We start from the raw sequence: 27,995 nt of genomic DNA, 5'->3' as shown, positions 1-27,995 counted from the left end.
CCGACTGAGCCATCCAGGTGCCTCTGGATATGATTGTATTTTAATGTATAAATGATTATTGTTAACGAATCCTGCTACATTTTGCATTCACCTGAGTACCATATTAGCTAAAAGTGGATTGATATTGGGCCCTAAGAGCAGGAAGTTTGGATTGTTGGAGCAAGAAATAAAATTAATTCAAGAGCAGAGAGCTCTTTGTTGACAGTTTCCAGCTTCTTAAAGTTCAAATGCAGTAAGATGAGAAATCTAGCTGCTTATATGTGCTGTGAGGCTGGATATACTGGAAACAGGTGCAGGTTCCAAAAGGCCACTGTGCCCGTGTTGTAGGTGAGGATTTCCACCAGTGAAATGAGCCTTTGGGCTGTAGCAGAGACTGAATCGTGTACCCCCTCCACCCCCCACTTTCTTCTGTGAATGGACAGAGGATTTAGCAATACCTGCCGGGGTTTTGGTTGGTCTGTAACTTCTTGTCACTTAGCATGCCTTTTGTTAGGTTACTTGGTAAAAGTAACAAAGAGGGTTTTTTTTTGCCAATTGTGATTTTTGGTAAAAGTGGCTGAAATTAATATCTAAACGGTGTACATCCGGCCTTTTCTTCTAGCAGCCTGGGGACTCTTGAGATTAAAAATTCTCTAAGCAGCAAATATCTGGTGTGAAAGCAAAGGTGACAGCCGTTTCACATACTGCATTTATTTCCCTGTGCACACCATCTATCACACCTTTCTGACTTACCAACTTATTCTTTTTAAAACAATTAATTCATAATGATTCCTTATAGTTTGTTTTCATCTTTGTTTCTAGTTGACCGAAGGTCTCATATGTGAGGCGTTACCCTCAGTCTGGATAGAACGCAGTTTGCTAATATATGTCTGTGTCTTAAAGTGGAGACGTTCAAGTTTGTTATTTTTTCCAAGGAATTCTGGTGCAATTCGATGTCTCTTCCATCCTGATGAAATGGAAGAGAGAAACTCAGCTTCAGACACTACCCAGTTATTTGGCCACAGGCTGGTGCTGTGCACGTATTTTGATCTCTCCGTTTGTCTGTAATGGGTAATGCATGCTTTATTTTTTAAAACCCTACAATTCCTGAGCACTTTTCTACATGCAAGACACTCTACTGAGCACGTCGCCCTCATTTTTTCTTTGGTTCCTCATGACGACATAACGAGATGTACCCTGCAGTTCCTATTTTACAGACGCAGAAACCGAGGCCCCATGACTTGAGGCTTCCTAGCCCCCAGTTTGTTCGTGTTGGAGCCACGATGAGGCCAAGTCAGTCCAGCTGTAATACTTGCACTGCTAAGTACCGCACAGAACTCTCGCTGGTAGTCCCGGGTTTTATGATGTGGTATTATATCCACCAGGGAGTGGATTAAGTCTCTCAATTCATTTTCTGGAAGCTGCTAGACACTTGCAGAATGATAATGACCTTTGCTCTAGACTGGCCTTATTTGGATCTGAATGTTAAGCTGGAAGGGGTGTCATATCTCATAACTAATCCCTTGGGCCAAGCGGTCTTCTCTACAGACCTGAAAAATAAAAAGTTTGTTTAGATCCTAGAGCCGTAGTTGTGAAATGTTTTGCAGTCACCAGGGTTGACATAATCAGCTTAAAAGGATTTATTAAATGGATGAATAAGTAAAATTCTGACAACGGTTTCCGAGCCTCCCCAAATGGCTATATCCTTAAGGAAGGGGGGAAAAAAAAGTGTCAAATCTTAACACTCCGTGCTGTTCTCAGCAGCTGCCACATTTCTGCAAAACGCGTCGCAACAATTCTGAAAAGCATTTTGCCTGTTGGGAATAAGACCATGTCTTCTTTTACGATTTCGAAAGCTTTCCATTCACAGGCTGAATTTTCTAGATGACTTGTTTGTTCTTTTCTGAAATGGGGCATTGACAGTTGTGCGGTGCCTAGCGGGGTTAGGAAGAAAAACGATCTTTTGAAAAATATATCATTAAGTCTGCCGTGTAGAGGTTAATCAGAAGGATGCAGTGGGGGAACCAAGCTCTGACTCAAAGGGATCGAGCGAGACAGAAGATTTGCCGAGCGCTTTATTCACGCAGGCTTTCTGGAGTGCTCCTTCAGGCAGCGTCTTTAGTTGTACACAGGTTCCCACACACGCAATTAGTAGTGTTTATAGATTGCCGGTTATTCAATTAACAACCAAGCTGGCCGTATCAACTCGCTGCAGACCTGCCTTTTCACTGCCAGAGATTGTACCAGGGTTATCAACTTACACAGGCTTGGACGTCTTCCAGCTGTTTAATTATAGTGTCACACGCTTTGCTTTTTCTAGTTTCATTAGTTTATAAATGTAATATGGTATCTTATTTCTGTGATTAACACTTCATTTCAGCAGGTTAAACATGCTGGTAGAGACGTATTGATTTCTGACACTATTTCCCCTGTGTTCATTTAGATATTTTCACATGCTTTTTATTGATTCTTTTGGAAAGCGGCAAACATGAGAAAGAACGCCCCAGAACGTGTGGCTAAATAACTCACGTGAAGCAAAACCACACATTTAGCTCTTAATGGTCACATCCTGTGGGCTTCATTGTCTATTAATTTTTAAAACAAACCCTTGTCTTGCCAAGGTTTTAAGAGTAAAAATATTCATTATAATTTGAAACAATTACACAGCACTTAGTCGTTTCAGCCAGCTGTGAAAAATGCCTATTTAACTTTATTATTGAGAGTTTACTCTTTATATATTATACATGCTAAAACCTGCATTGGGATTGCAATAAAAATAATTCTCAAACACGATGGTAAAAGGACTATTTTATTTTGACAACACCTTTTTTGAAAATAGTGCCAAGTACTTTTATACACCGTGGAGGTACGTGGGTTTTGTAACATCTGGGCATTTGGCACTTAAAAAATCAACCGAGTGCCATCTGGGTGAATCGGTCTAACAAGTGGTGTTTAATGAGGACTTTTCCCAACTTTAACAGTAGTGTTGTTTCCTGTCATCTTGTTTTATTAAAGCACTCATTTATGTTAAAAGAGACTACCCGATTGTTTAAATATATAGTCATTAGGTACTTTACTTACAGCCTGGAATATTGGCTCCGAGGCCCAAATACATTATTTCTTTTGATTTTTGTAACGTCACCTGTTCTTGCTTGACATGAGAAGTTCAGAATGTTTTAATGTGCCGCTTCATATTTATTGATCACTATACGTGACCCATACTTGATGGAGTATTTGGGGTGCTGGGAAATACTAGAATTGACATTGCTGAAGACTTTCAACCTGGTGGGAAAAATGAAACAGTAATGAAATATGGTTCAGCTATCCTGGTAGTAGGAGAACCAAAAAAAATCAAGATGAATTTTTGAGCTCTGACGCATAAAGGCCTTGGTTTGAGTTATCTTCTTCATGTATCATACCTTGGAGAATTTAAAGTAGGGTGATATCCACTACTTACTCTTGGCTGCAACCTGAATGACAGAAAGGATTTCTGGGTAAGAACTTGAGGGTAGGAATGCTTAATTTAGTAAAAATATTTTTCATTTCCCATTAACTCATGAAATGAGTAGGAGAGAAGGATACTCTGAAAGGATAAATGTGGAACATGTTGGGACAGTAAAGTATTTGCGGGGAAAGCACACTATTATAGCAGATTGTATTCTCCTGAGCCAAGGAAATGCAGTCAAATTTCACCGAAAGGATGCTCAATTAGAGTTGTGGGCAAGGTGGCCCTGTGGAAGGTCCCCAGCTTGATGATCTCCCAGGACCAGGCTGAGATCTACTTATTACTAGGGGATTTTTATTCTAGAGCTGCCTTGTGTAATGGCATAGCCTGTGCATATGCATATCATGTGGAAATTTCATTTTTAATTAGTTAAAATTAAATAAAATTTGAAATTCAGTTCCTCAGTCACACGAGCCACATTTCAGGTGCTTAATAGCCTCATGCAGCTGGTGGCTAGCAAATTGGACCTTGTGGATAGAGGACCTTTCCAGCACTGCAGAAAGTCTAAGGAACAGTGCTGCTGTACAGAATCTAGAGGTATTTATATATACTTTTAGAGAAGGAAATACTCGATTTAAGAGAGTTGCTGAGTCTGTATTTTTTTGTTATATAAAATAAATTTATTATCTTGTTAAAAAAAAAAACAAAACCCAAAAAACCTCCAGCAGTAAGAAGGCTCAAGAGGTGATGAACTCAGTGATTCTGCGATGTCTAAGGCACAGGGCCCTTATTTCTCTTCACCTTCCCACCCTCCAAGTTGGCTTTATCCTGCGGTTGTTTCCTCTATGGTTACAATATGGCTGTAGCAGTTTCAGGCAGAATTAAAAGGTATCTTAACGATTCTCTATTCTGTCTACTGCTTGTGAATCTCTTTCATCAGACAACTTTAATTAGGGTTTGTTTAACAAAGTGCAAGGTTTCCACTGTGGGTGAATAGGTGATAAGGAGAGAAATATGTTAGTTCAGTTGGTTGCTGTCTTTTATACAAGAGGTTAGAATTCATGTTTTGTGTGTTTAACTATGCTCTGCCCTATGGACATAGATTATACCGATGTCCCTGACCAGTCATTACTTAATTCCAGTGGTGGAGAGGTACAACCACTTTATCCTTCAGCAGGAAATAGCATTTTGCATAATCCACAAAAATCATTAAATCTTAAGTTTGGGAGAAAACTTGGGGCACCTGGGTGGCTTAGTCAGTTGAACATCTGACTTTGGTTCACGCCATGATCTCACAGTTTGTGGGTTCGAGCCCCACGGTGGGCTCTGTGCTGATGGCTTGGAGGCTGGAGCCTGCTTCGGATTCTGTGTCTCCCTCTCTCTCTGCCCCTCCCCACCTTTCCCTCCCTCTCTCAAAACTAAATAAACATTACAAAAATTTAAAAAAAAGTAAAATAAAAAGCTTGGGAGAAAACTGATAGACAGCCTGATCCAACCACTCTCTGGTCTAATACTGTAAAAATCCTGCAGACCATAAAGACTGATTCATATTTTAAATATGATTTAAAATTTGATTATTTATCTTACATGTATCTTTTAAAATAAACTTAATCCTGGGGCGCCTAGGTGGCTCAATCAGTTAAGCATCTGACTTCGGCTTGGGTCATGATCTCAAGGTTTGTGGGTTTGAGCCTCGCGTCAGGCTCTGTGCTGACAACTCAGAGCCTGGAGCCTGCTTTCGATTCTGTGTCTCCCTCTCTCTCTGCCCCTCCCCCACTCTCCCTCTGTCTCTCTCTCTCCTTCAAAAATAAACATTAAAAAAAATCTTTTTAAATCAATTTAATCCCAATTTTATCTGATATAAGTCTGAGGTTAAAAAGCTGAACGCTAAGATATAAAGTAAATTAAGTTTCCTAACACATTATGAACTCTTTTGGTAGTGTTTTCTTTTTTTGAGTATCAACATCAAGAGTAAGGATTAAAAATGATGTCAGTATACACATTGTTTTATTTAATATTCCTCTATGAATGAAAACCTTGGATATTTTAGTTTGGCCTTTTTGTTTTCAACAATGCAATTTTACAGATGTGTTTTTCTGGCTGATATACCAGAAAAGGCAAAGAAAAAAGAAAAAAAAAAAGGTAAAGCATTTGCACAAAGAAGATTTGCATATGTTACAGATTTACTCTAGAGAGTCTCATTTTCCATCAAATAATTTTAAAACCAGTCAGAGGACTTTAAAAGTTGGAGCCAAATTCCTGATCAGTGTGGCTACCTAAGGAATTTCACAGACACACGCTGCAGACTTTGTGGTGACCACAGTGACGTTGTATGTGGTTGGCTAAGGTTTATTTTTGACTCAGAGGGCTATTTGAACTCTAATGGAAAATAGTGGTAATTTCCTAGTTAGGGTTTTTGTAAAGATTAAAACATTGCATGATTTGTGTTGAGGTTACACAAGACTTTTGTGGAATTGCGTGAAGCAAGAATTAACCCTCCTTCCATGGAAGCCATCAGGATTAAACCTAATGAAGAAATTACACATATCAGAGGAGCAGGTTTAGAAATGGAATCCCAGCATTCAGACTCCCTTAGGTCTCCAGTTAACAAGACTGGAAGCCTTGGGCTTTCTGCATCACTGTATGATGTTTCTTCTTTTTTTCGCATCCCATGTTTAGATATGGATTTGATTAACCACCACTGTAGACGTGTACGGGTGCCTCTTCTTTCAGATTATAGTCGTGTTAAGATTGTGACCCTCAAAAAATAAAAAAAAATGAAATAAAAAAAAAAAAAAGAGTGTGGCCCTCAAGGAGCTGTATTAAATCATGCCAAATTTACCTAGTTGAATTTGTCTTTACCAGAAATCTGTTTTTTCCATTTGAGATAAAGATGGAGGGATTATCTATCATTCAGTATAACTTGTTTTTAATTTTTTTAATGTTTATTCTTGAGAGAGAGAGAGAGAGAGGAGGGGCAGAGAGAGAGAGGGAGACACAGAATCCAAAGCAGGCTCTAGGCTCCGAGCTGTCAGCACAGAGCCTGATGGGGGGCTTGAACTCATGGACTGTGAGATCATGACCTGAGCCAAAGCTGGACGCTTAACTGACTGAGCCACCCAGTTGCCGCTCAGTAGAACTTGTTTTTAGGGTCTTTCTCCGGTACTTGGTTAGGCACTTTGTAAACAATAATAATAATAATAAAGTAATAATTAGACTATTCCAATCATTTCAAGGAGTCTTTGTAGCTCTTTACATAAAGAGTCTGCTGGATATTTTCTAAATACTTTTCAGGTAGTGCTGTGTATAAATACAGGAGGTTCACTGTACAAGGGCACGCTACCAAGCATTGAGTGGGATCTAAAATCACACTGTCCCGTGCTCATAAAAATGTGCTCCCCTGAATGAGAGATTTTAATTTGAACTAAGGCTGGGGATGGCATGGGCTGTAGGGGTCCTGAGACTTCTGTATTATATGTAAAATTCTGTCTTAATCTTCTGAGACTTGAAGTTTGTCAATTTTTCCTTTTGTCTTGATTTTTTTTTTAATTATGATTAAATATATATATATATATTACAAAATTTATCAGTTTGACCATTTTTAAGTATACAGTTCTGTGGCATTAAATATATGCATCTTTTTGTGCAGTTATCACCATCATCAATCTCCAGAACTTTTTTATCCTCCCTAACTCTGTACCCATTAAAAATTCACTCCCCATATACCACCTCCCCACCCCCTGCTAATCACCATTCTACTTACTGTCTGTATGAGTTTAACTACTCTAGGTATGTCATATGAATGGAACCATACAATATTTGTTCTTTTGTGAATGACTTATTATACTTAGCATGTCTTCAAGGTAGCATGTGTCAGGATTTCCTTACTTTTTAAAGCCTAATAATATTGCATTCTGTGTCTAGACCACATGTTATTAGCATTTTTTAAATGCTTACTTACTTTTGAGAGAGGGAGAGAGAGAGTGGGTGCACAAATGGGGTTGGGGCAGAGAGAGAGGGGGATAGAGTTTCTGAAGTGGGCTCTGTGCTGACAGCAGTTTCTGATGTGGGGCTCGAACTCACGAACCATAAGATCATGACCTGAACTGAAGTTGGACACTTAACCAGCTGAGCCTCCCAGGTGCCCCTAGACCACATGTTATTTATCCATTCATCTATTAGTGGTCACTTGGGTTACTTCCATATTTCGATAATTATGAATGATGCTGCTATGAACGTGGAGGTGTACAAATTTTCCCTGCTTTCAGTTCCCTGGGGTATGTATGTACCCAGAATTATAATTGCTAGATCATGTGGTGATTCTATGTTGAACTTTTTGAGGAAATGCCATGCACTTACTCTTAGTTGACTGCAGCATCTTAACCTTCTCGTCGGCAATGCCCAAGGCTATCCCACTTTCTCCCACAATTCTCGCCCAACATTTGTTATTTTCTGTTTTTTGTGATTGGTTACAATAGCCATCCCCATGGACGTGAAGCTGTGTCTCCTTGTGGTTTTCATTTGCATTTCTAGTGGTTGGTGATGTTGAGCATCATTTTATGTGTTCATTGGCCAGTTGGAGATCTTTGGAGAAATATGTTTGAAAATCCTTTGCCCAGATTTCATCACATTGTCTTTTTTAGTTATTGAGTTTCAAGAGTTCTTATATATTCTGATTACTAACACCTTGACAGAGATAGAATTTACAATTTTTTTTTTTCCTATTACATGGGTTACCCTTTCATTCTGTTGATACTGTCTTTTGATGCACAAAAGTTTTTAATTTTGAGAAATCTGTTTTATCTCTGTCTTTTATTTTCTTTTTTAGCCTGTGCCTTTGGGATCATATACAAGAAATCATTGCCAAGTTCCCTGTCATGTAGACCTGTATATATATATTTTTCTAAATGCTGTATCTTTCTAGCTTTTATGTATAGATCTTAGATCCATTTTGAGCTTATCCTTCTGCACGTGGATACCCAGTTTTCCCATTGTCTTGATGTTTGAAAGACTATCTACAGTCAACTTTTCAATAGCTGGGAATTAGATGAAGGAGGTAACACCTGATCCCAAGTCATGGTAGAAGTAAAATTGCACTTACTCTTCTTAAAGCATTTTTGTTGTTGTTGTTGTTGTTGTTGTTAAGTTTATTTATTATTTTGAGAGAGAGAGAGCACGGAGAAGGGACAGAGAGAATGGGAGAGAGAGAATCCCAAGCAGACTCCGCACTGTTAGTGCAGAGCCCAATGGGGGGCTCAATACGGTGGCTCAATGTGATACCATGAATCATGAGATCATTGAGAGAGAGAGAGAGAGAGAGAGAGAGAGAGAGAGAGAGGAAGGGGCAGAGAGAATGGGAGAGAGAGAATCCCAAGCAGACTCCGCACTGTTAGTGCAGAGCCCAATGGGGGGCTCAATATGGTGGCTCGATGTGATCCCATGAACCTTGAGATCATGACCTGAGCCAAAACCAAGAGTCAGACACTTAATCAACTGAGCCACCCAGGAACCTCCACCCCCCCCCCCCCCCCCCCCACTTACTCTTCCATTATCCAGGAATAATTTAACTGGTTTATGAAAGTAAGTGCAGAAAGACCAGGTAAGCATTCACTCCCTCATAGTCTATATCATTTGGCAGCTGTTGGACTGGTACATGAGGTCATCTCCTTGATGTGTAGAGTGGAGAAGAAAGGGGCTAAGCCATTCCTAAAGCTGATCTGGGTAAAGAAGAGTGGATTCTGAAAACTCTGCCCTTGGGTCTTGGCCTTGCACCTCACGGTGCATGAGAACCACAACTAGGCTACTCTGTTTAGCCATCTTTAAGTTCAGTAATGAGTGCTCTGCAACAGCTGTCTAATTCTATTGTAAATTCCATGAATTCTTGGTACAGAGTGCTGATTGTATTTTGATAGAGACAGTAAGAGAAATTCCATGGTATCTTGAATATTTAAAGACCTTCCATACACTGTAACACAAATATTGCGTGTCTATACTGGGAGGAGCCAGTATACCTGTTTTTGTGACAGTTAAAAAGATAATGGGATGAGAGAAGAAAAAGGGCATGAAGACTGTCAAAAGTCGAAAGATGGTGGGTACATTTAGTGGGTAAGAATATGAACTTTATAATCGGGAAGAACTGGGTTCTGATGTTCTACCATTTATAAAATGTTTGCTTTGGGCTAGTTAAACTTTTTCAGGTTCTTTTTTTGTTTGTTTTGTTTTTTGTTTTTCTTATCTGTATGGTGAGAATAATTATAACTGATGTTATGGGTCTTTGTGAGATGAAATGAAATGAAAAGTACATATCAAGTGCTTTGACAACGCTAAGCCTACTCTAAATGCTCAATAAGAAGTTAGCATTGATGAGGGGAGATAATATCCTGTTACAGGCTTGTTTGTTTAGTAAGGATCTTTGTCCTGAGAAGAGATAGCTAGATATATTCTAGGAGGAAATGTAACAAGTCAGAAATCTACTGGTTTGTCTTTGTTTCTACTTTGTTGTTGTTTCTTTCAGCTATTTTAGATTGCCCCCCCACCCCCCCCCCCCACCCCCCCCTGCTGCTGAGGGCTGCTAATGTGTTTCTTTTGTTTCCTTTTTGGTACCAGTGTCCCCGCCCCCCGTGATTTCAGGTTCTTCGCTTTTTTTCATGGAGATTATCTTTGTCACAAAATAATTCTTCGAGTTTTTGCGTACTTATCCACTCACTCAGTTGTTATCTTTAAGGGCTTCGTCTCCCTTTCAAAGTGTATATCCCTGTGTTCCTTTTACTGAATTCTGCCCTGCTTATTAACTATGCCATAGCTTTGTTGAGCTATCTTTGAGGAATCCTATCAACCTTTACCATTGATTCTTCCCAGTGAGAAGAGGGGATGTCCTGGCAGCATGGAGTGGTATCCGTCCCCTTGTTACAGATCCCAAGTCTGCAGACACTCAGTCCATCTCCAGAAATCATGTTGTGGATATCAGTGAGAGCGGCCTCATCACTATAGCAGGTATGGGATATTACCTTTGTTTGGGATGTGCTTCAGATAGGATCGCGAGTTAAATTGTCACACCAGAATCTCCCTTGATGCTAATGAACAGGGATATATATATATATATATATATATATATATATATATATATGATTCTGAGTAAAGTCTTACACATTGCTGCGCCATATTGGTTATAAACAACAGGTGAATCTTGGTGGTAATAAGTTGGTAAATGGGTAAGTCTGAGGAAAATAAGGGGTGGTAGCCTGATGAATTCTTCATCGAATTATGTAGGTGGGAAGTGGACAACGTATCGCTCTATGGCAGAAGATACCATAAATGCTGCTATCAAGACTCACAATCTGAAAGCAGGGCCAAGCAGAACGGTTGGGCTTTTCCTTCAAGGAGGCAAAGATTGGAGCCCCACACTCTATATTCGGCTTGTCCAGGATTACGGCCTTGAAAGTGAGGTGGGTGTGCATCATCCTACCCTTTACCTGTGCTCACCGTTGCCAACTAACAGAACTGGCAACCAGGAGGCCTCCCCGATTTAGAATTTCCTTTTGCTGGGTCTGTTTCTGTCTGCATAACGATGGAAGTGAACTAAGGAAAAGAGCTGAAAAGGCAGTGCCCATACGAGTTTCTATTTTAAAATCCGGAGTTTCTTTGGTTTGTTCTCCACAGACAGAGCCTCCCACATTTTTCTGTCTCGAGCCTGAGGAAGGCGGTTCTTCACAAGTGATATTGCGGGCAGAGTGAAGCCGAAGCTTCATCCGTCACTGATACAGTGATACATGTGTGGCAGAGTTAGTGCTGGCCTAAGCATTCAGAGCCCAAGTGGTTTCCTCCCACAAAATCAAAACCTAATACCCTCCTGGAACTATTAGTTACCAGCTGTGAAAAACTGACAGGATAAGCGTGTGCAGTTTTTGCTCTGTGCCGAGAAGTATTGGTATTCAAGGTACCCGCCTGTTGGGGTTTTGTTTCCCTAGGTTGCACAGCATCTGGCCGCCACCTATGGGGACAAGGCTTTTGAGGTGGCCAAAATGGCAAGTGTAACTGGAAAAAGGTGGCCTATAGTGGGAGTGCGTCTTGTGTCAGAATTTCCATACATTGAAGCAGAGGTACGTGAATGGCCGTGTGGGAATTTCTGGTCTGCCCTGGGATCCCCCTCACCTGCTCATTTTCCATCTCCTTTAAAACTTCTATGTAGCTATGTTTCAATGCCCACTTGCCAGCCCAAACCGTTATAGCGACATGTCTTCCTGGCACAGATCCTTTCGTTTATAAACTTAAATTCTGAACTGATACTGAAATGGTAACAATCAAAAGAATAATAGACAACACGGTATGGATTTGTTCCTCCTCCACAGACCCATCCCACCCGAGCCTTCTTACTTCACAGCTGTTTGCCCCATCTGTAAATCTGTAACTCTTCGAGTTGTTTCCACTCGTGTGCTGCCTGATGACATATCCTGATATGGCCCTTCACTTACCAAAGACTGAAGCTTTGTTTCTCATCAGGTTTTTACATTTTGTGAAGCCAGAGGCCGCGCCTTATTTATGATTCATTGTACTTTAAAACATGAATGTCCAATAAGCCTTTGCTTGTTGATTGGATGCAGGCCTTCCATCATCTGCATACTCTGAGACAGAAAACTTTGGGCAGCTAAGGAGAGGAGACCATACTGTTTAATATTCTTTGCCTTGCTGGTGACATAAATTAGCATCCATATTAAGCACTAGCAAAGAGGAGAGTGATTACTGTGGATGGTAAATGAGAAAGGATGCAGTCTGCATGTTTGGGCCAGGTTCAGTTCGGTAGGAAGGCATTAAGTCTTTTCCACTTTGTCCCAATTTGTGAACCTCCTTTGGCAGGCAGATGGGGAACCTGTATGATGTCGTCATTTGTCTCATGCCTGCTAGAGAACCAGAGTATATAAAGAGCAACGTCACTTCTCTAAGTGTGAATTTTCTTAAGTGAAATTTTATGTCTTCTTTTTAAGAAAAAGCCTAAACTAATAATTTTGCTTTAATTTAAATTCAGGTGAAATACGGGATTAAGGAGTATGCCTGCACGGCAGTGGATATGATTTCACGGCGTACTCGCCTGGCTTTCCTAAATGTCCAGGCCGCAGAGGAAGCCCTTCCCAGGATTGTTGAACTGATGGGCAGAGAACTGAATTGGGATGATTATAAAAAAGAGGTATTATATAGTGGTTTTTAAAACCCTAGTTCCTATTATAAAGATTTTTATTTTGGGGTGCCTGGGTGGTTCAGTGGATTAAGCATCCCACTTTGGCTCAGGTCACGGCCTCACGGTTCATGAGTTCAAGCCCTGCATTGGGCTTTGTGCTCAGAGCCTGGAGCCTGCTTCGGACTCTGTGTCTCCCTGTCTTTCGCGCACCCCCCCCCCCCCACCGCCGCCTCACTCTCTGTCTCTCTCTCTCAAAATTAAAAAAACATTAAAAAAAATTTTTAATAAAGATTTTTTTTTAATTTTATTATTTTATTTTAGAAAGAGGGAGAAGAGTGCAAGTAGGGGAAAGGGACAGAGAGAGAGACAGAATCTCAGGCAGGTTCCATGCTCAGCACAGAGCCTGACATGGACCTGGGATCATGACCTAAGCCAAAATCAAGAGTTGGATGCTCAACCGACTGAGCCACCCAGGTGCCCCACCACAGCTCCTATTATAGCATGTGATATCTTGGTCTGTTCATAGAGGCTAGCATGGTTTTCAATGGTAACTTTAGATTTCTTGCCAATTAATATGTGGGAGTGTGTTTTAATATTGCTAGGTCTTGGGAAACGGCAAAGATATTCTGGTTTCAAAATGTGTTGGTTGATTCTGGAAAATCCCTTACAGAGAAAAATACTCTTAAATTTGGTGGTCATAATTCCTGAAAAAGTAGGATAATAATGATTGTGGGTAGAACTTTTTCTGGTTTCCATTGAAAACACTTTTAGAATGTATTCTATAAAAAAAATTCACACTTTTGCAAATTGGCCTTTGGTAGGAAATAGTGGTTTTACTGCCTGACCACTAAATACTTATTGATTTGTGTCATTTGGAATTTTATATCCAGACTGAAGAAAGAAAGCCAGTGATGCTCACATGCCCCCATGTACTACCCTCGGCTTGTTGTGATAAATGGAAGATTATCATGAGTTTTAGTTAAACCCAACTAGTATAATATGCAGAGGCATTTTTGGGTATTTAATAAAAAAATATACTTTCTGTACTCATTGGTTCAGTCCCTTTCCCCTAAGCCTTCCTTGAACCCATTTCATTTAAGCTTGTTGTTGCCACTCTGCTGTAGTAGCTGTGATCACACTTCCCTATGGCTTCCATGTTGTTGCTCGGTACAATATACTCGTGAGTTCTCGGTCCTCCTGTTACCCATGCAGTTAGTGACACTGACAGAGTTGATTCCTCCCTCCTTCCCAAACTACTTTCTGGAACCCTATCTGTCTTAGTCTGTAATAGTCTGCTTTTACAGAATACCACCCACTGGGAGGCCTAAACAATGGGCATTTATTTCTCTCGATTCTGAAGGCTGGAAGTCTGGTTTGGAGTGCTCTTCCTGGCCTTCAGAGAGCTGCCTTCTTGCTGTGTCCTCACATGGAGGACAGGGAGGGAGAAAGGGGAACCCCATTCTCAAGACTCATCTAAACCTAATCACCTCCCCCAAACCCCATCTCCGAACCCCATCACATTTGAAATTAGGCTTTCAACCTATGGCTTTTGGGGTAACTGTTTGGTACATAACCCCATCTCTTGCATCTCTTCCTACCTCCCCCAAACCACGACCACCACTACTACTAACCTCTCCATGTCAAAAAAGGTATTCCACATTCTGGTTGCGTAAGCCTAAATCTTAGTGTCATACTTGATCTAAATCCATCAGCAAACCGTATCATATTTATCTTTAAGTAATGGCTTGAATTCAGTGCCCCCTTAACACGTTCAGCTGCTAGAACCCTGATTCCAGCCACTAGCATTTCTTCCATGGTTTATTATAATAGCTTCCCTCCCACAAAACGTGTTCTTACTTTAGCAACTCCTGTGCTTCTATTAAAATATATGCCAGATCATTGGCTATGTCAGTCCAAATGAAGTTCAGAGGGGAGGTCTGAACTGAAGATATAAAAAGATATAAATTTGAGTTGGCATTTAAGCCATCATGCTGGATGAGATCAAATAGGGAGTTTGTATAGTTAGATAACAGCAAGCTGTCTAGAGACGGCCCTGGAGCTCTCCAGAGTTTCAAAGTTGGGTAGATTGGGGCACCCGGGTAGCTCAGTCAGTTAAACATCTGACACTTGATTTTGGCCGATGTCATGATTTCACAGTTTGTGGCCTCGAGTCCTGCATGAGGCTCTGTGCTGACCACATGGAACTTGTTTTGGATTTTCTGTCTCCCTTTCTCTCTGCCCCTCCCCCACTCTCTCTCTCAAAAACAAATAAACATTAAAAAAATTTATAAAGAGGTGCCTGGATGGGTCAGTCAGTTAAGTATCTAGTTTCGGCTCAGGTCATGATCTTATAGTTCATGAATTTGACCCCGAGTCGGCTCTGTGTTGGTGGTGCGGAGTCTGATTGGGATTCTCTCTCTCTCTTTCTCTCTCTCTCTCTCTCTGCCCTTTCCCCACTGGTCCTCTCTCTCTCTCTTTCAAAATAAATAAATAAATAAAGGTAAAAAAAAGAAAAAGTTGGGTAGATATGGAAGACTCCCCAAGAAAGGGAAAGTGATAGCTAGCAAGGTTGGAGAAGGTGTGAAAAGACTAAAAACAGAGTTGCAGCCCAGAAGGAAGGGAAGAAAATATTTCAAAAAGAGAAAAGTAATCTACTATATCAAATGATGCTGATAGACTAGTAAGATGAGGACCAATCATTAACAATTCCTGTGCTGAAACACCCTCTCTTTTACTAAGGGTAAAGCCAAAGTCATTACAGCAGTTTACAAGATCATTGTGATCTGGCCACCACCTTTCTGAACCCTCTGGTCTCATCATTCATTCACTCGCCTGCAACCCACAGATTAAGTTGCTTTTCCTTATTCAAGCCCTGCTGATCCCTCTCCCTGCAACGTTCCTTCCTAGATACCCTCATGGCCTATCCCTGTACTTCCTGCTGGTCTCTGCTACAAAGAGGCCTTCCTTAACTGGCTTCAGTGAAAGAGTACTACCCACCCTTCTGAATGTCATTTTCTCTCCCTCTCCCTATTTTATCTTTCTCTTGGGCACCTATTCCCATTTGAAATACCACGTATTTAGTTTATTTATTTGTTGTCTGCCTCTCATCCAGGAAATAAGCTTTCCAAAGGAGAGGAACTGATCTGCTTTGTTTCTGTAACCTCAGTAACCAGCCACGGTAGAGCCTGAATAAGTAACTGTTGAGTGAATGAACATAACAGAGCATCTGTGTCATAGGCCACAGGTGTAAGAAAGGATTGGACATAGGTGCTGTCCTTAAAGTGTTCTCATTCTGGGCCGCCCGGGGTGGCTCAGTTGGTTAAGCGCCTGACTTCAGCTCAGGGCATGATCTCACGGTTCGTGGGTTTGAGCCCCACGTCTCACTCTGTGCTGACAGCTCAGAGCCTGGAGCCTGCTTCAGATTCTGTGTCTCCTTCTCTCTCTGCCCCTTCCCTGCTCACTCTCTCTGTCTCTCTCTCTCTCTCAAAAATAAATAAACATTAAAAAAAAAAAAAAAGCATTCTCATTCTGGTGTATATTCCCAAAGGTGGTTACATATCACAATCCCCTGGGAATGTAGTAAAAAAGAACAGATTCTGAGACTTGACTAGACTCTTAGAGTCAAGGTCTCCAGGGGGGAAGCCGTGGCCCTACATTTAAAAAATTTCCCGTAGTAAATTTTTTAATAATAAATGTTTTCTTTTAAATTCGTTTTGTTTTGTTTTTCTTAATGTTTATTTTTGAGAGAGAGTAGTGGAGGGGCAGAGAGAGAGGGAGACAGAGGATCTGAAGCAGGCTCTGTGCTGTCAGCGTGGATGTGGGGCTTGCGCTCACGCACCATGAGATCGTGACCTGAGCCAACACTTAACCAACTGAGCCACCCGGGCACCCCATTTCCTGTCATTTAAATGCAATGTCTGTAGCGTACTGATGGTGGAAATCAGTGGTTGAAGAGTTCCTGAACTCGAGCGCAAGTCTGCCAGAGATAACCTTTACCCCCATTTTGTAGTTGAGAAAACAGGCTCAGGGAGCAAGTTCAGTCAGAGTTCATACAACTAGTAAGTCGCGGAACTGGGACCGAAACCAGGCGTACACTCTCTCTCCACCTTGTTCGGTTGCCTCTGCATTGGCAGGACTGATTGTAGCTCTTCCAGTTTTGAGTTTTAATTTGTTCGACTAAAGCTACATGCAGAGAGGATGCAAGACTGAAACTTGCTCCTTTGCTAATGCCAATCATTTTTACCGTATAGGAGGACTGGGGATAATGTGTTCCTGTAAAAATTATGGTTGGAAAGATTTGAATATGCAGGAAGATATCCTGTGCCAGGAATTCAGGCTGTAGGAGGTAGGAAGGAGGAAGAAAATTCTGTAAACTGGTTGTGTTTGGCCTTCCCTCCTGAGGAAACTAGATTTAACTTCAGTTCAAGTTTTATATGTAAATTCGTGTACTCAGAGATATTCTCCCATCCCCCTCAATAAAGTAACAGAAATAAAGACCTAAAGTTATTGTCTAGTATCTGAGCCGTAGGAGTATTAATGAGACCTGTAGACAGTCTAGAGAGAACAAAAGAGAGGGAGAAAAAGAATTAAAGGTTAGAAAGCTGGACTTCTGAGAAAAGGTTAAAAGCATTGGGATTATTTAACCTGCAAAAGTGAAAGTGGAACAAGGTGATAAATAACTCTCTGTAGATGAATTGTGGTTGTTTTTATCAGTCAATACTTAATGAGTGACTCATATACTGAGCATGATACCAAATACTTTAGGGGAATAATAAATAGCTCATAGTTTCAAGGATCTTGGGATCTAACTGAGTGGTTGCAACAAATATATACATCAGAAATGTGCCTTTCTTCCAAAATTTAGAGAACACGGTCATTCAAGATCAAATCCAAACAAATTGCAAGAATGGGTTAGGGAAGAAGACATTGTCTAGGGGAGTTAAGGATTGGTAGAGGAACTGGTGGGGACATTTGGAAAATGGGACATGGCCAAATGTGTTCCACAAGGTATGAATCAAAAGATGACCAAGTGGGCAAAAGAGTTTGGGAAATTCTGAGTTAAACCCATGAAAGCATTTTCATTAGTGCAGATAATTTGGTGCCTTCAGAATGCTTCTATGCCTTGCCACTTTCCAAAAGGGAACTTATCCAGAGACAGACCCAACTCTCGCCCTTTGGAAGGGCCAGCGGGAGGGATACTAGTACTACTTAGGATGTGTTTTGGGAAACGCTGACCTACTATTTGGTAAGGTAGATTTTATACCTTCAGAGAAAACGCACATTTCATCGAGACACTTTGAAGAGAAGGCCAGTTAAGTCAATGGAGAGTGCCTCACAAAAAGAAATTCTTTCAAATTTGATCCTAATGAGGAGGAAAAAGGGGAAGTCAATGAAGAAATGGAGTGACTCAGAGCAAAGGCAGCTGATAAACACCAGATTTAAAACAGATGGAAGACAAGTGCTCTGCAGTGAGAGGGTATCCAGGACTAATGCAGACGTATGAATAGTGTCAGGAATTGGCTAAATGTTGGGAAAAAATACTAAGGACACCAGAAATGAATTTTACAAATGGAAAAGAATGCATGTAAGACCTAAGCTAGATCATTGTTTCAATATAAAAGCAATGCACAGAAATCGATTGCATTCCTATACACCAATAATGAAGCGACAGAAAGAGAAATCAAGGAATCGATCCCATTTACAGTTGCACCAAAAACCATAAAATACCTAGGAATAAATCTAACCAAAGAGGGGAAAAATCTATATGCTGAAAACCATAGAAAGCTTATGAAAGAAATTGAAGAAGACACAAAAAAATGGAAAAAGATTCCATGCTCCTGGATAGGAAGAACAAATATTGTTAAAATGTCGATACTACCCAAAGCGATCGTTGTTTCAAGTGCCCAGCACCATATTCTTGACTGCTGGAGAAAAGGGAGAACAATTCAACTCATAGTTTAATACCAAATTCCTTTCCTTCTTTTTTTGTCAAGGAGAATGATTTTCAGTGTGAAGAGAGCAAAATAAATATTGGTAAGAGGAAATAGATATTCAAATAGGAGGCTGCTCTAAATGAGTTTACATGCCAGGCCAGAAAAAATTCTATCTCTGGGTACTCAGAGAATTTGCAGATGGGATTATTTAACTAGCGTTGAGCTGTAAAATATTGTGGCAGATAAGAACAGAACCAGAAGACAGAAGGTGGGCAAATGTAGTACAAAATCCAAAAAGGGAAAGGAAAGAAAAAGACGGTTTGTAAGCTGGAAGCCAGCAGGAGAATGACATGACAAAGTAAGAAAGACAGCATTCTCGACAATTGTTCCTATCTGCTGAGGCTGGGGACATTGCAAAGTGTCAGAGTAACCATTCCAAGAGCTTGTTTGTTGTCATGACTCTAACTTCCACCCAACTATCAGCCTCCTTGTTAACAAACCTTCAGAGGAGCTGATCCCATGATGCTCGTCGGTGACGCTGTGTGCCACATTATAATAGTTGTTTGTCACCTGGATAGCGTTTTCACTTTTAATTGCTTTAGTTGTCATCAAATCACAAGGAGTTGGTTCTATAGATTTTGTTAGACAATACTGTGTAAGAATATCCTGCAGTAAGAAGAAACAAAATAGTAAAACAAAATAGTAACAGCATGCGTGATTCTCGGAATTATTATGCTATGTGAAAGCATCAAGCACAAAAAAACTGCATACTATTTGGACCCTTTTATGTGAAATTCTAGAAAAGGTGAAAAGAACTCTGGAGACAGAAAGCAGATCAGTGATTGCCTGAGGCTTGCAGGTCAACTGAAAAAGGGCCTGAGAGGCTTCCTAGGGGGATAGAAATGTTCTGTACCTTGATCGTGGTAGAGTATACACCAAACTGTATATGTAAAATAGGTGCACTTTATTGAATATAAATTATACTTCAGTAACACTGGCAGAAATAAAAAAAAAATTGTGCTGGTCAGAAAAGTGAGAAAGAAACAAAAATGAAAAAATCAATAATTCTTTCCATAAATCTTTGAACTTCGTGTATGTCTGTGTTTTAGGAGGAACTTGAAACAGCCAGGAAGTTTCTGTATTATGAAATGGGCTATAAATCTCGATCAGAACAGTTAACAGATCGCTCTGAAATTAGCCTACTGCCTTCAGACATCGACAGGTACTTCTAATAAGTTTCTATATCTCTCTTCTTGACTTGGCCTACGTAGGTATATTTTTCCAATGTTCAGTGTTGTGTTCCAGGTACAAGAAGAGATTTCATAAGTTTGATGCAGACCAAAAGGGCTTTATTACTATTGTTGATGTTCAACGTGTGTTAGAGGTAATATGTTTTTGTTTCCATATCCTTGCTAGCAGAAAAACGTAAATGTTATATTAGATTATTTTTTCCTCATCTAGTGCTTTCTGTAAGTAATTTTGTCTTATAGTTTTTGAAAAGTTGATAGTATTAATAAAAGGGTATGCATAATTTTTAACTAAACCTCATCACGTCATGCTTTCTTTTTATTTAGAGTATCAATGTCCAAATGGATGAAAATACACTACATGAAATTCTGAATGAAGTAGATTTAAACAAAAACGGACAGGTTGAACTCAATGAGTTTTTGCAGGTGAGCTGTGGTGAAGGGAAACAAGTTTATTTGCTTTTTATATTTTGGTTGTGAGTGGCTGTTCGAGAAAGGATTCTTAAGTCCACACAGTTGTCACTTCATTCTGAAAAAAGGAAAGCTTGAAGCCAGCAAAGGCTGCTATGTCTGCCCTCAAGGATCCAGCTTCTTTCTTTCTTTCTTTCTTTCTTTCTTTCTTTCTTTCTTTCTTTCTTTCTTTCTTTCTTTCTTCCTCTAAGAAAGTCTGTTGTGTTAAGCAATTTAGATTCAATCCAAGTTAATTATGGCTTAAAGGACTGAATAAAAAGTATGCTTTTTAGAGAAATATACCATGGAACACCACTGACAAACCATTCGTTACCTGCTTCAAAAGAGGCAAACGCAATATTTCTAATGTGGAAAGTAATTTTTTTTATGAAGTTAAAAAAAACAACTCATAGTTGTATTGATTTGAGAATACTCACTAGAGCACCGGAAATGTAATTATCATATTCTTACATTATATAGAGAACTTGAAAAGAAAAGAAAGGAAACCTGTATTCTGGGGTCAGGACCACATAATTCAAACATTTCTATTTCCAGCGTTCCACCTTCTCAAGGCTCAATTATTCAGTCGTAGCCATGAAGGAAGTAAATTTTGTTATTCTAATTTCAAACCCGATGCTACACATCATTCCTTAAAAGTTCTTTAAAAGAGAGAAATTTAACAAACCCATGCATTATTTGTAGCTGTCCATAGGACTCTGATCATATGAAGAATACATTGTTTTCCAAGCAGCCAGGTTTTTTTCTGCAATGCTTCTTGGGCAGGTATTTCAAATGAATGCCAGGTCTTGCTCGCACCCTGGCAATGATGAATGCTGAACATGAAATAAATTAATGCTGGGGATTTTGGTCAATGTCAGCCCTTTCTTCACTGTGTCAAGTTAAACAAACAATATCAAGGCAAAGGAAATGGTAATTGTCTCTCTGGAGATGAGCTGCAGATAAGAGCATTGTTGAATCTAAATGCAGAAAATTTTCACAGGTTGTGTCCAGCATTACAAAAAAGAATGTTTAGTTTTTTAGCTTACTATTTAACTAAGTGCACATTTGAAATGGAGTTTAAAATATAACCTGGGGAATTAGAAACCATATAATATATTTTTTGTCTGTTTTTCTTTCCTTGAGAATATTTTACTGTTTGTCTCAGAATTTTAGAAAACTTTTCTTCAAAGAAATAGCTTATGCTTCAATTCATGTATGTTGTAAATAAACAACAGCATTTAGGGTTGAAAGATCTGGAGTTTTAGAAACAATGAGAATCTAATTTTATGGATATGCTATGTGGTTTGGGTTTTAAGTAATTTTCTTGAGTGCAATAGAGTCAAACACATAGAAAATAATTTAAACCATCTGCAGGTTTCCTTGTAGAGTTTTTAAATAATTATTTCTTGTCCAATTCTAAATGAAAGAGACTATTCATGCTTCTACTAAGTACAAATACACAGTGTAATTTTCAACTTAAAAAATGCTGACCATATTTCTCATGAAATATATTCACACCCAAATGTTATTTTTTTCTCATAGTATGGTTTCAAGATACTTGTAATGTTTAAAGAAAACTTTGAATTTTTAAAGGTTGGTACATCATATAATATTTATGGATAAAGAAAAAAACCACTCTATCAGTTTTGTTAGCTCCGATAAACTTAGAAGGTCTTCATGGAACCAGAGACAAAACAATAAACAATAAATTGTTCTGTCTTTAGATGTCAGCATTCTTTATGCTATATACCATTTGTCAGATGTAAAGTATGTTTTTCAGGGTTTTGTTTTGAATAAAATATTTTCTTTTCTGATGGTAAAGAACCCATGTTTGTCCCATTAAACATCTTTTTGAATATAGATATGTTTTTCAATAATCCCCTAGGAAGGATCACTATAGATATTGCATGGCTACATGACTTTATTTTTGGGTTTGGGCTCTAATGATGCTCTACATGTAGGAGTCCATTTCTAATAAGCAATGGCTTGTGAAACAGCTTTTAATAAGGTCATGAAATTCTGATCCAGCCCCTTGGCAGATGCCTCTGACTCTTATTCAGAGCCATTTTTAAGAAATGTATCTCTGTAGGCTAAAGACTATAAACCCTAAAAATATTTGAGAATATATATATATATGTATATGTGTGTGTGTATATATATATGTGTGTGTATATATATATACACACACACACACACACACACACACATATTCATTTCCTGATGAATGGCTAAATCCATTCTTTTTCAAATAAATAAATAAAAAAGATTGGGGAAGTGAGATCAAGAAAAGCAAATAGTTAAAACCACATCAACTTGAAAAGGAAAAAAAAAACTCCCCGTGCTCATAATTGCAAAGTGCCTTCCAGATTAAAGGCCTTTGCCCGCTGACTGCATGTAATTTCAAGACTAATTCTGATTTTATCCATTGGATAAAAATGAATTAACTAAAATCTGGGCTGTGGAGTGCTTTTAATTCTTAAGGTAGATCTCTGGGTCCATTTCAAGGACTTAAATGTAAATTACTTTAAAAAGTCTATAAGGAATTTGGATTTAAGGGACTTGAAGTTGTCAAGTACAGTAACACTAAAAAAGAGTAGTTAAATATAGGTCATGGTTTGTCTTTGTTCAATCGCTGAGATTCCTTTCTAAGATTTTTAAATGAAATTAAAGATCCAATATTTGAGTTGTTCAAAAAAATATGGGCCCTGACCACATTAAAGGGGCAAAAAGTGATGCATTTGATTTGCATTTTAAAGGCAGCCCGATTTGCCAGATAGGCATAGTGTTTGCAGCGGTGGTGAAATACCTTCCCCTTCCCTCCTGTTTGAAATGTTCAAGAATTGTATTCTTGTGACTTGAGCTGTAATACCTACTATGGTTTTGGACGGAGCACTTAGTCACGTCTGCCTGCTGCAAAGGGAACCATTAAAATGCTGTGAAGAAGGGAGTAAGCGTGCCTGCCTCCTGAATCTGTTGCATGTTTTGTCTTTAAGCTGATGAGTGCTATTCAGAAAGGAAGGGTGTCTGGAAGCCGGCTTGCTATACTCATGAAAACTGCAGAAGAGAACCTCGATAGAAGAGTCCCCATTCCAGTGGACCGAAGTTGTGGAGGATTGTGAGTCTGGGCAGTAAATCCACAGCCAACAAACACGGGAGCAACAAATCATCACGTAAAACCAGAGATGACTTAACACCACTCCAAAATAGTGGATATGGATAGCTGCCTTTTTTTTTTTTTTTTTTTTTTTTTAACACTGGGAAACATTCCAAAGCTTTAGGATGTTGGTGTATACCCTTTATTTGTATTCGCCATTCAATCTAGCTTCTAAAGAGTGCATTTTATCTTTTTTTCTCATTTTCAACGCACATGGATTTAGTGTTTTGCATCCATTTTGTAACCTGTTAGACCAGACATACTCCCTTTTTTGTTTGTCTATTCATTTATTCTGAATCACTCCTAGAGGCCGAATATTTTGGCAGAAATTGAAAAAAAGAAGCTGGAAAAATTTTGTGATGTGCACAAAGCTCTGGACATTAAGCACGTAGATAGTATTTGTTCCTAAAAGAAATCGAGCAGGGAGTGACCTATTGAAACAATAGTGTTTCTGGAGACTGCTCAGCTCCTCCTTCCTCGAGACCGTCTGCCTTCCTCATCCGAACAGTATCGTGCAATTTTATATCTAGAGTATGACTGGCAAAACTGGAGAGGGGACACAGCGTTTAGATCTGGTTACAGGAGCAAGTCTCAAAGAGAAACTCTGAAAGCTTCCAGAATCACAGGTGTAAGATAAGGATAGCACTGACATTTGCTGGGAGTTACGGTGATAGTTTCGTGTCAGCAATTCGCTTTTTCTCCCCAGTCACTGCTGGTTTTTCTTTGACTCTTAGAGTTGCCAGCAAGATTCTTGCTTTTCTTATTTTAAAACCAGCATTTAAGTGGCAAGTTGGATGTAATGGGATGAGACTAAATTTCTCAACTCTTTACAGTGGTAATCAAGTTAAGGATTAAAAATCTGCGTTTGTATATCCACATATGACAGCACAGTTTTCAATCCCCAAATCCTAGGCTGTGGAGCATGTGCTGTTGTCAAACATGGCCAAGTTTGCTTAGTTTATTGCATCATTTTGGGGGAGTAATTTTAAACAGAGAGCAAAAGAGGATAGAAATAACCTTTAGTTAACTTTAATTATAATTATTTGTAAAAAGGCACAGTGCTGCAATATTCAAGGTCATTTTGGTTGCTTAAAGCCTTTCTCTTTCAGTACGCAATGGGAAAGTCCTCAACCAAAAAGAAAAAGAAAAGGAATAAAACCACGCACAACACACGCCCACACACACATACCCCGCACGCATAGAGACACAAAACAAAAACAAAACTAAATCTGCGTTGAATTTAACAACAACAACAACAAAAAAAAATGCATTGAATTTAGAGGGCCAATTTGGTATGCTTTTGCAATACTTCAGTAGCATTTTAACCAATCATCTGAATATTTATCCTCTTGTGAAGCTAACGATCTGCTTTTTTATTTTCTAAGATCAGGTTGTGTATATAATCAGGAATATAACCCTTTATTTAATGGCAGACTTGAGTTGCGCAGGCTTCAGGTCTTAGTTTTTTTTTAACTGGTACACAAAACACTTTCGTGCTGTCATTTCTGTCAACGTCGTAGAAAACCTTTATGCCTCATTCAAGTCGGGTATGAGCCTGGATGTCATAATACAAACACTGGAGTTTCGCTCACCTAAGCCCCCGCCCCACTTCAAACCATTCATTTATTTTTAAATGAAGTTTAGACTTGCCACAAGTAAACCTCAAGTAAAACCCAAAGCAAGGGATGCTTCCAGGTATCACTGTGAACATTTTTCTTTCAAGGTGTGAGTTTTTTACACAACCTTAAAAAACATAATAATGATGGGAGCACGTGGTTTTGTAACGTAGTGTCTTTGTTTTTGTTTTTGTTTTGTTTTTTTACCAAGACAATAAACTTCACTGTTTAGAACCCGCTGACACCCGATAGAAAAGCTGTCTGTCCTTCAAAACACGGCCGATGATGTACCACAATACAGTACATTCGTGCTCTCTCTCTTTCTCTCTTTCTAGTTAGATCAAGATAGCAATGACTTGTGCCCTCCCCGAATCCATTACAGTAGGACCGGCTCTCTAGCCTGACTGGCCTGGGAAGAGCTGTATCTGTAAAACAGGCCTGGTGTGTGCACGCTTTGCTCTGAGTGAAGTTCCTTTAAGGACAAAGAAAAGCGCACTTTGCTTCCTTGGAGCGTGTCTGCTTTTGCTTAAAATCTGCTAATTCTAAAACATACGCTCCTTCACCAATCCCAGGGTCTCATCTTGGAAGTGAACTGGTTCCAAGTCTCTACTGTGAATAAAGCAGCCCCGCATTTTTGTGTCAGTTCTTAATTAAACCTGGGTAGCTTCTTTACCTGATCTCAGGAAAGGGGAAAAGAAATGGAGAAAAAAGCCCCTTCAAAACCTGTTTCGAGCACAAAAGAAATTTCCTTTTCTTTTCCTGGTATTAGATGATTCTGTTGGGGCGGGGATTGGGGTGTGCAGAGACCGTCTTTGTCAAATGATTTATTTCAGCCTTTAAGGGGATTCAGGTGAAGGAACCCCCATCTGTGGTGGAGAGCTGGATGCTCCTTTAAGTAGCCCCATTCCACAGTCATAACAATAGTGATAATGCTGCATTATTTGTGACGGCAAGGTTGCCTCATATCCGTCGTGCTGTTTGCAGTATTCTTGCTTTCAATCAGTTTTACTGAGTGTAACTTTACGATTTCTACTCTTAAATGCACGCTCCCTATTCTGCTTCCGTTTCTAGCTCTGTTTCGTCTTTTCCAAAATATGCAGCTTACTCTTTTGTACAACAACGAAACTTTCATTCTGACTTTTAGTGAACATCCTGTAGGGATAATCCTTGATCTTGTTTCCTTTTCCATGTGTATTCCTAAAGATTTTTGGCCTACGAATGTAATAATGTTGAAATCAGTGACGCTGTAACTTGCACTGCTCGCATTACGTCAGCCCCTTTCAGGGAATGAAGCAGCCGTACGGTCAAGTGTAAGCCCCTTGCTGGAGTGGATACACGCACTGCATGCTTCCGATGTGGCATTTTCATGTCCCGTGTTGGGTCGTTGTTCTAGACTGGACTGTTAAATACTATGTTTGAGGCTGGGTTGTCATTTTTATAACTGTCTGGGTGTTTTATCGCCATTATTTATTACTTTTGATATCCAGAAAGAGCTGCATGCATTTGTAGAGCAATAAGAGGATGTATGCAACGTGCCTTGTTTTTAACCGAATAAGAACCGAAAGCATGAATCAATAAAACTGATTAAAATGGTCCATTTTCTGGCGTTTGAGTGTCACTTACAGTCAGAGAAATAACTTTGATTGGCGTTGAAGTTTAAAAAAAAGTTTGAAAATATTTCCACAAACCAATTTTTTTAACGGCACATACACATTAATTCTCCTAGCTTGGACTTTGGTTATTTTATCTCAAAACTGAATCCCTGCATAGACAGATATAATTTTATGAGACTGCCAGAATTATTTGTATTAATTTGTTGCTGGAGCCCTTAGGGCACAACTTCTGTATTTGTGCAAGCCCATTCTAAAATTGCATTCATCCCATTACAACTCTGTTGAATTCTTTTTTTTTTTTTGTTCCTTTCTTCCCCCCTCCCCACCCCCCTTTTTTTGGGTCAACCAGAGCTTTTCAGCCTGAGCGTTCCCAGGCACACTGATGAATTTTATCATAACGAAAATCAATAGAAATGAATGGGAAAGATTACATAATCCATTTTGATCATCTTACATGTCAAGTTCGTGCAGTGCTGCCCAGTGTTGATAAATGCTCTGACAGAAAAAATGCTATATATTTTCATTGTCAGTAAATCAGTAAAGCTGTTATCAGTTTTAGCACAAATTTTATAATGCCCGTGTTATTTTATAGGTTTTAATTTACACGTGGATATGGAGCATATTCCCCATTTGTGGTTTAGATGCACTGCCTCCTGGTTTTACATGCTCAAAGGCATGTGAGTCTCTGAAGGTTCTTTGAAATTGTACGGAATACCCGAAAGCGATGGCTCCCAGACAGACTTGTAACAATGACCTGTTTGTTCAGTGCCTGGAAAAAAAGATATATATATATTGCAGCTCAAAACATTGTTCAGTGGTGCAGCTTATCAAATTTTATAGCACTTTAAAATTTGTCAACATAAAATTTGTCAAAATACATTGCTCCCAGTTCTCGAAATGTATAAAATTTATGGTAATCAAAAGAAAAGGGAAACAGATACTAGCACCAACATTTGCAATCTTTGTCAACACCGCATTATCACCGGTGTCGGATTTCACCTGATGCCATTTGACTTGTAAAGGAAGGAGAAACATAAGTTTTTAAATTGATGTGGCACCCTCATAATCGATGTGGCATTCTCATACAGAGAATTTCTGTATAGGAGATGGAGTTGATGACCCTTTTGTGCCTGTATGTTGTATCTTAGGTCTCTAGCCACCAACCTTGTGAAATGCACGCATATAACATGAGGCGTGGGAGCTAGTATGACGCCAGAGATAGTCCCGCAAGGTCCCGTGCTAAGAAATTTTTGGACCCTTTGCAAAAAAAAAAAAAAAAAAACCAAAAACTACCTTTGCGTTTCGTTTAATACCCGATCCAGAATAGTGAGATTTATTTGATCTAAGCAAAATACTGCTTTAGCAAAATCATCGGGGCCGTGTTCA

At 39.4% G+C, this 27,995-nt stretch overlaps 1 protein-coding gene across 4 annotated transcripts in view; it reads left to right on the top strand.

The window, feature by feature from the left end:
* Positions 1-26,591, top strand: part of GPD2 (glycerol-3-phosphate dehydrogenase 2) — a 141,650-nt gene extending 115,059 nt beyond the window's left edge. For 3 of the 4 annotated variants that reach the window (XM_053908657.1, XM_053908656.1, XM_053908658.1), the window contains exons 10-17: positions 10,283-10,417; positions 10,694-10,869; positions 11,392-11,523; positions 12,447-12,605; positions 19,639-19,751; positions 19,835-19,913; positions 20,104-20,202; positions 23,220-26,591. In XM_053908657.1, the coding sequence (XP_053764632.1) occupies positions 10,283-10,417; positions 10,694-10,869; positions 11,392-11,523; positions 12,447-12,605; positions 19,639-19,751; positions 19,835-19,913; positions 20,104-20,202; positions 23,220-23,345 (1,019 nt within the window). In that variant the 3' untranslated portion in view covers positions 23,346-26,591. The remainder of the gene's footprint in view (positions 1-10,282; positions 10,418-10,693; positions 10,870-11,391; positions 11,524-12,446; positions 12,606-19,638; positions 19,752-19,834; positions 19,914-20,103; positions 20,203-23,219) is intronic. The other variant, XR_008424470.1, reaches the window with a different exon arrangement.
* The last annotated feature ends 1,404 nt before the right edge of the window (positions 26,592-27,995 follow it).

This window comes from Panthera pardus, unplaced genomic scaffold, assembly GCF_024362965.1.
Source record: "Panthera pardus isolate Hobbes unplaced genomic scaffold, ASM2436296v1 HiC_scaffold_10, whole genome shotgun sequence".
NCBI classification, from domain to species: domain Eukaryota; kingdom Metazoa; phylum Chordata; class Mammalia; order Carnivora; family Felidae; genus Panthera; species Panthera pardus.
This window is presented reverse-complemented; position numbering and strand designations above follow the sequence as displayed.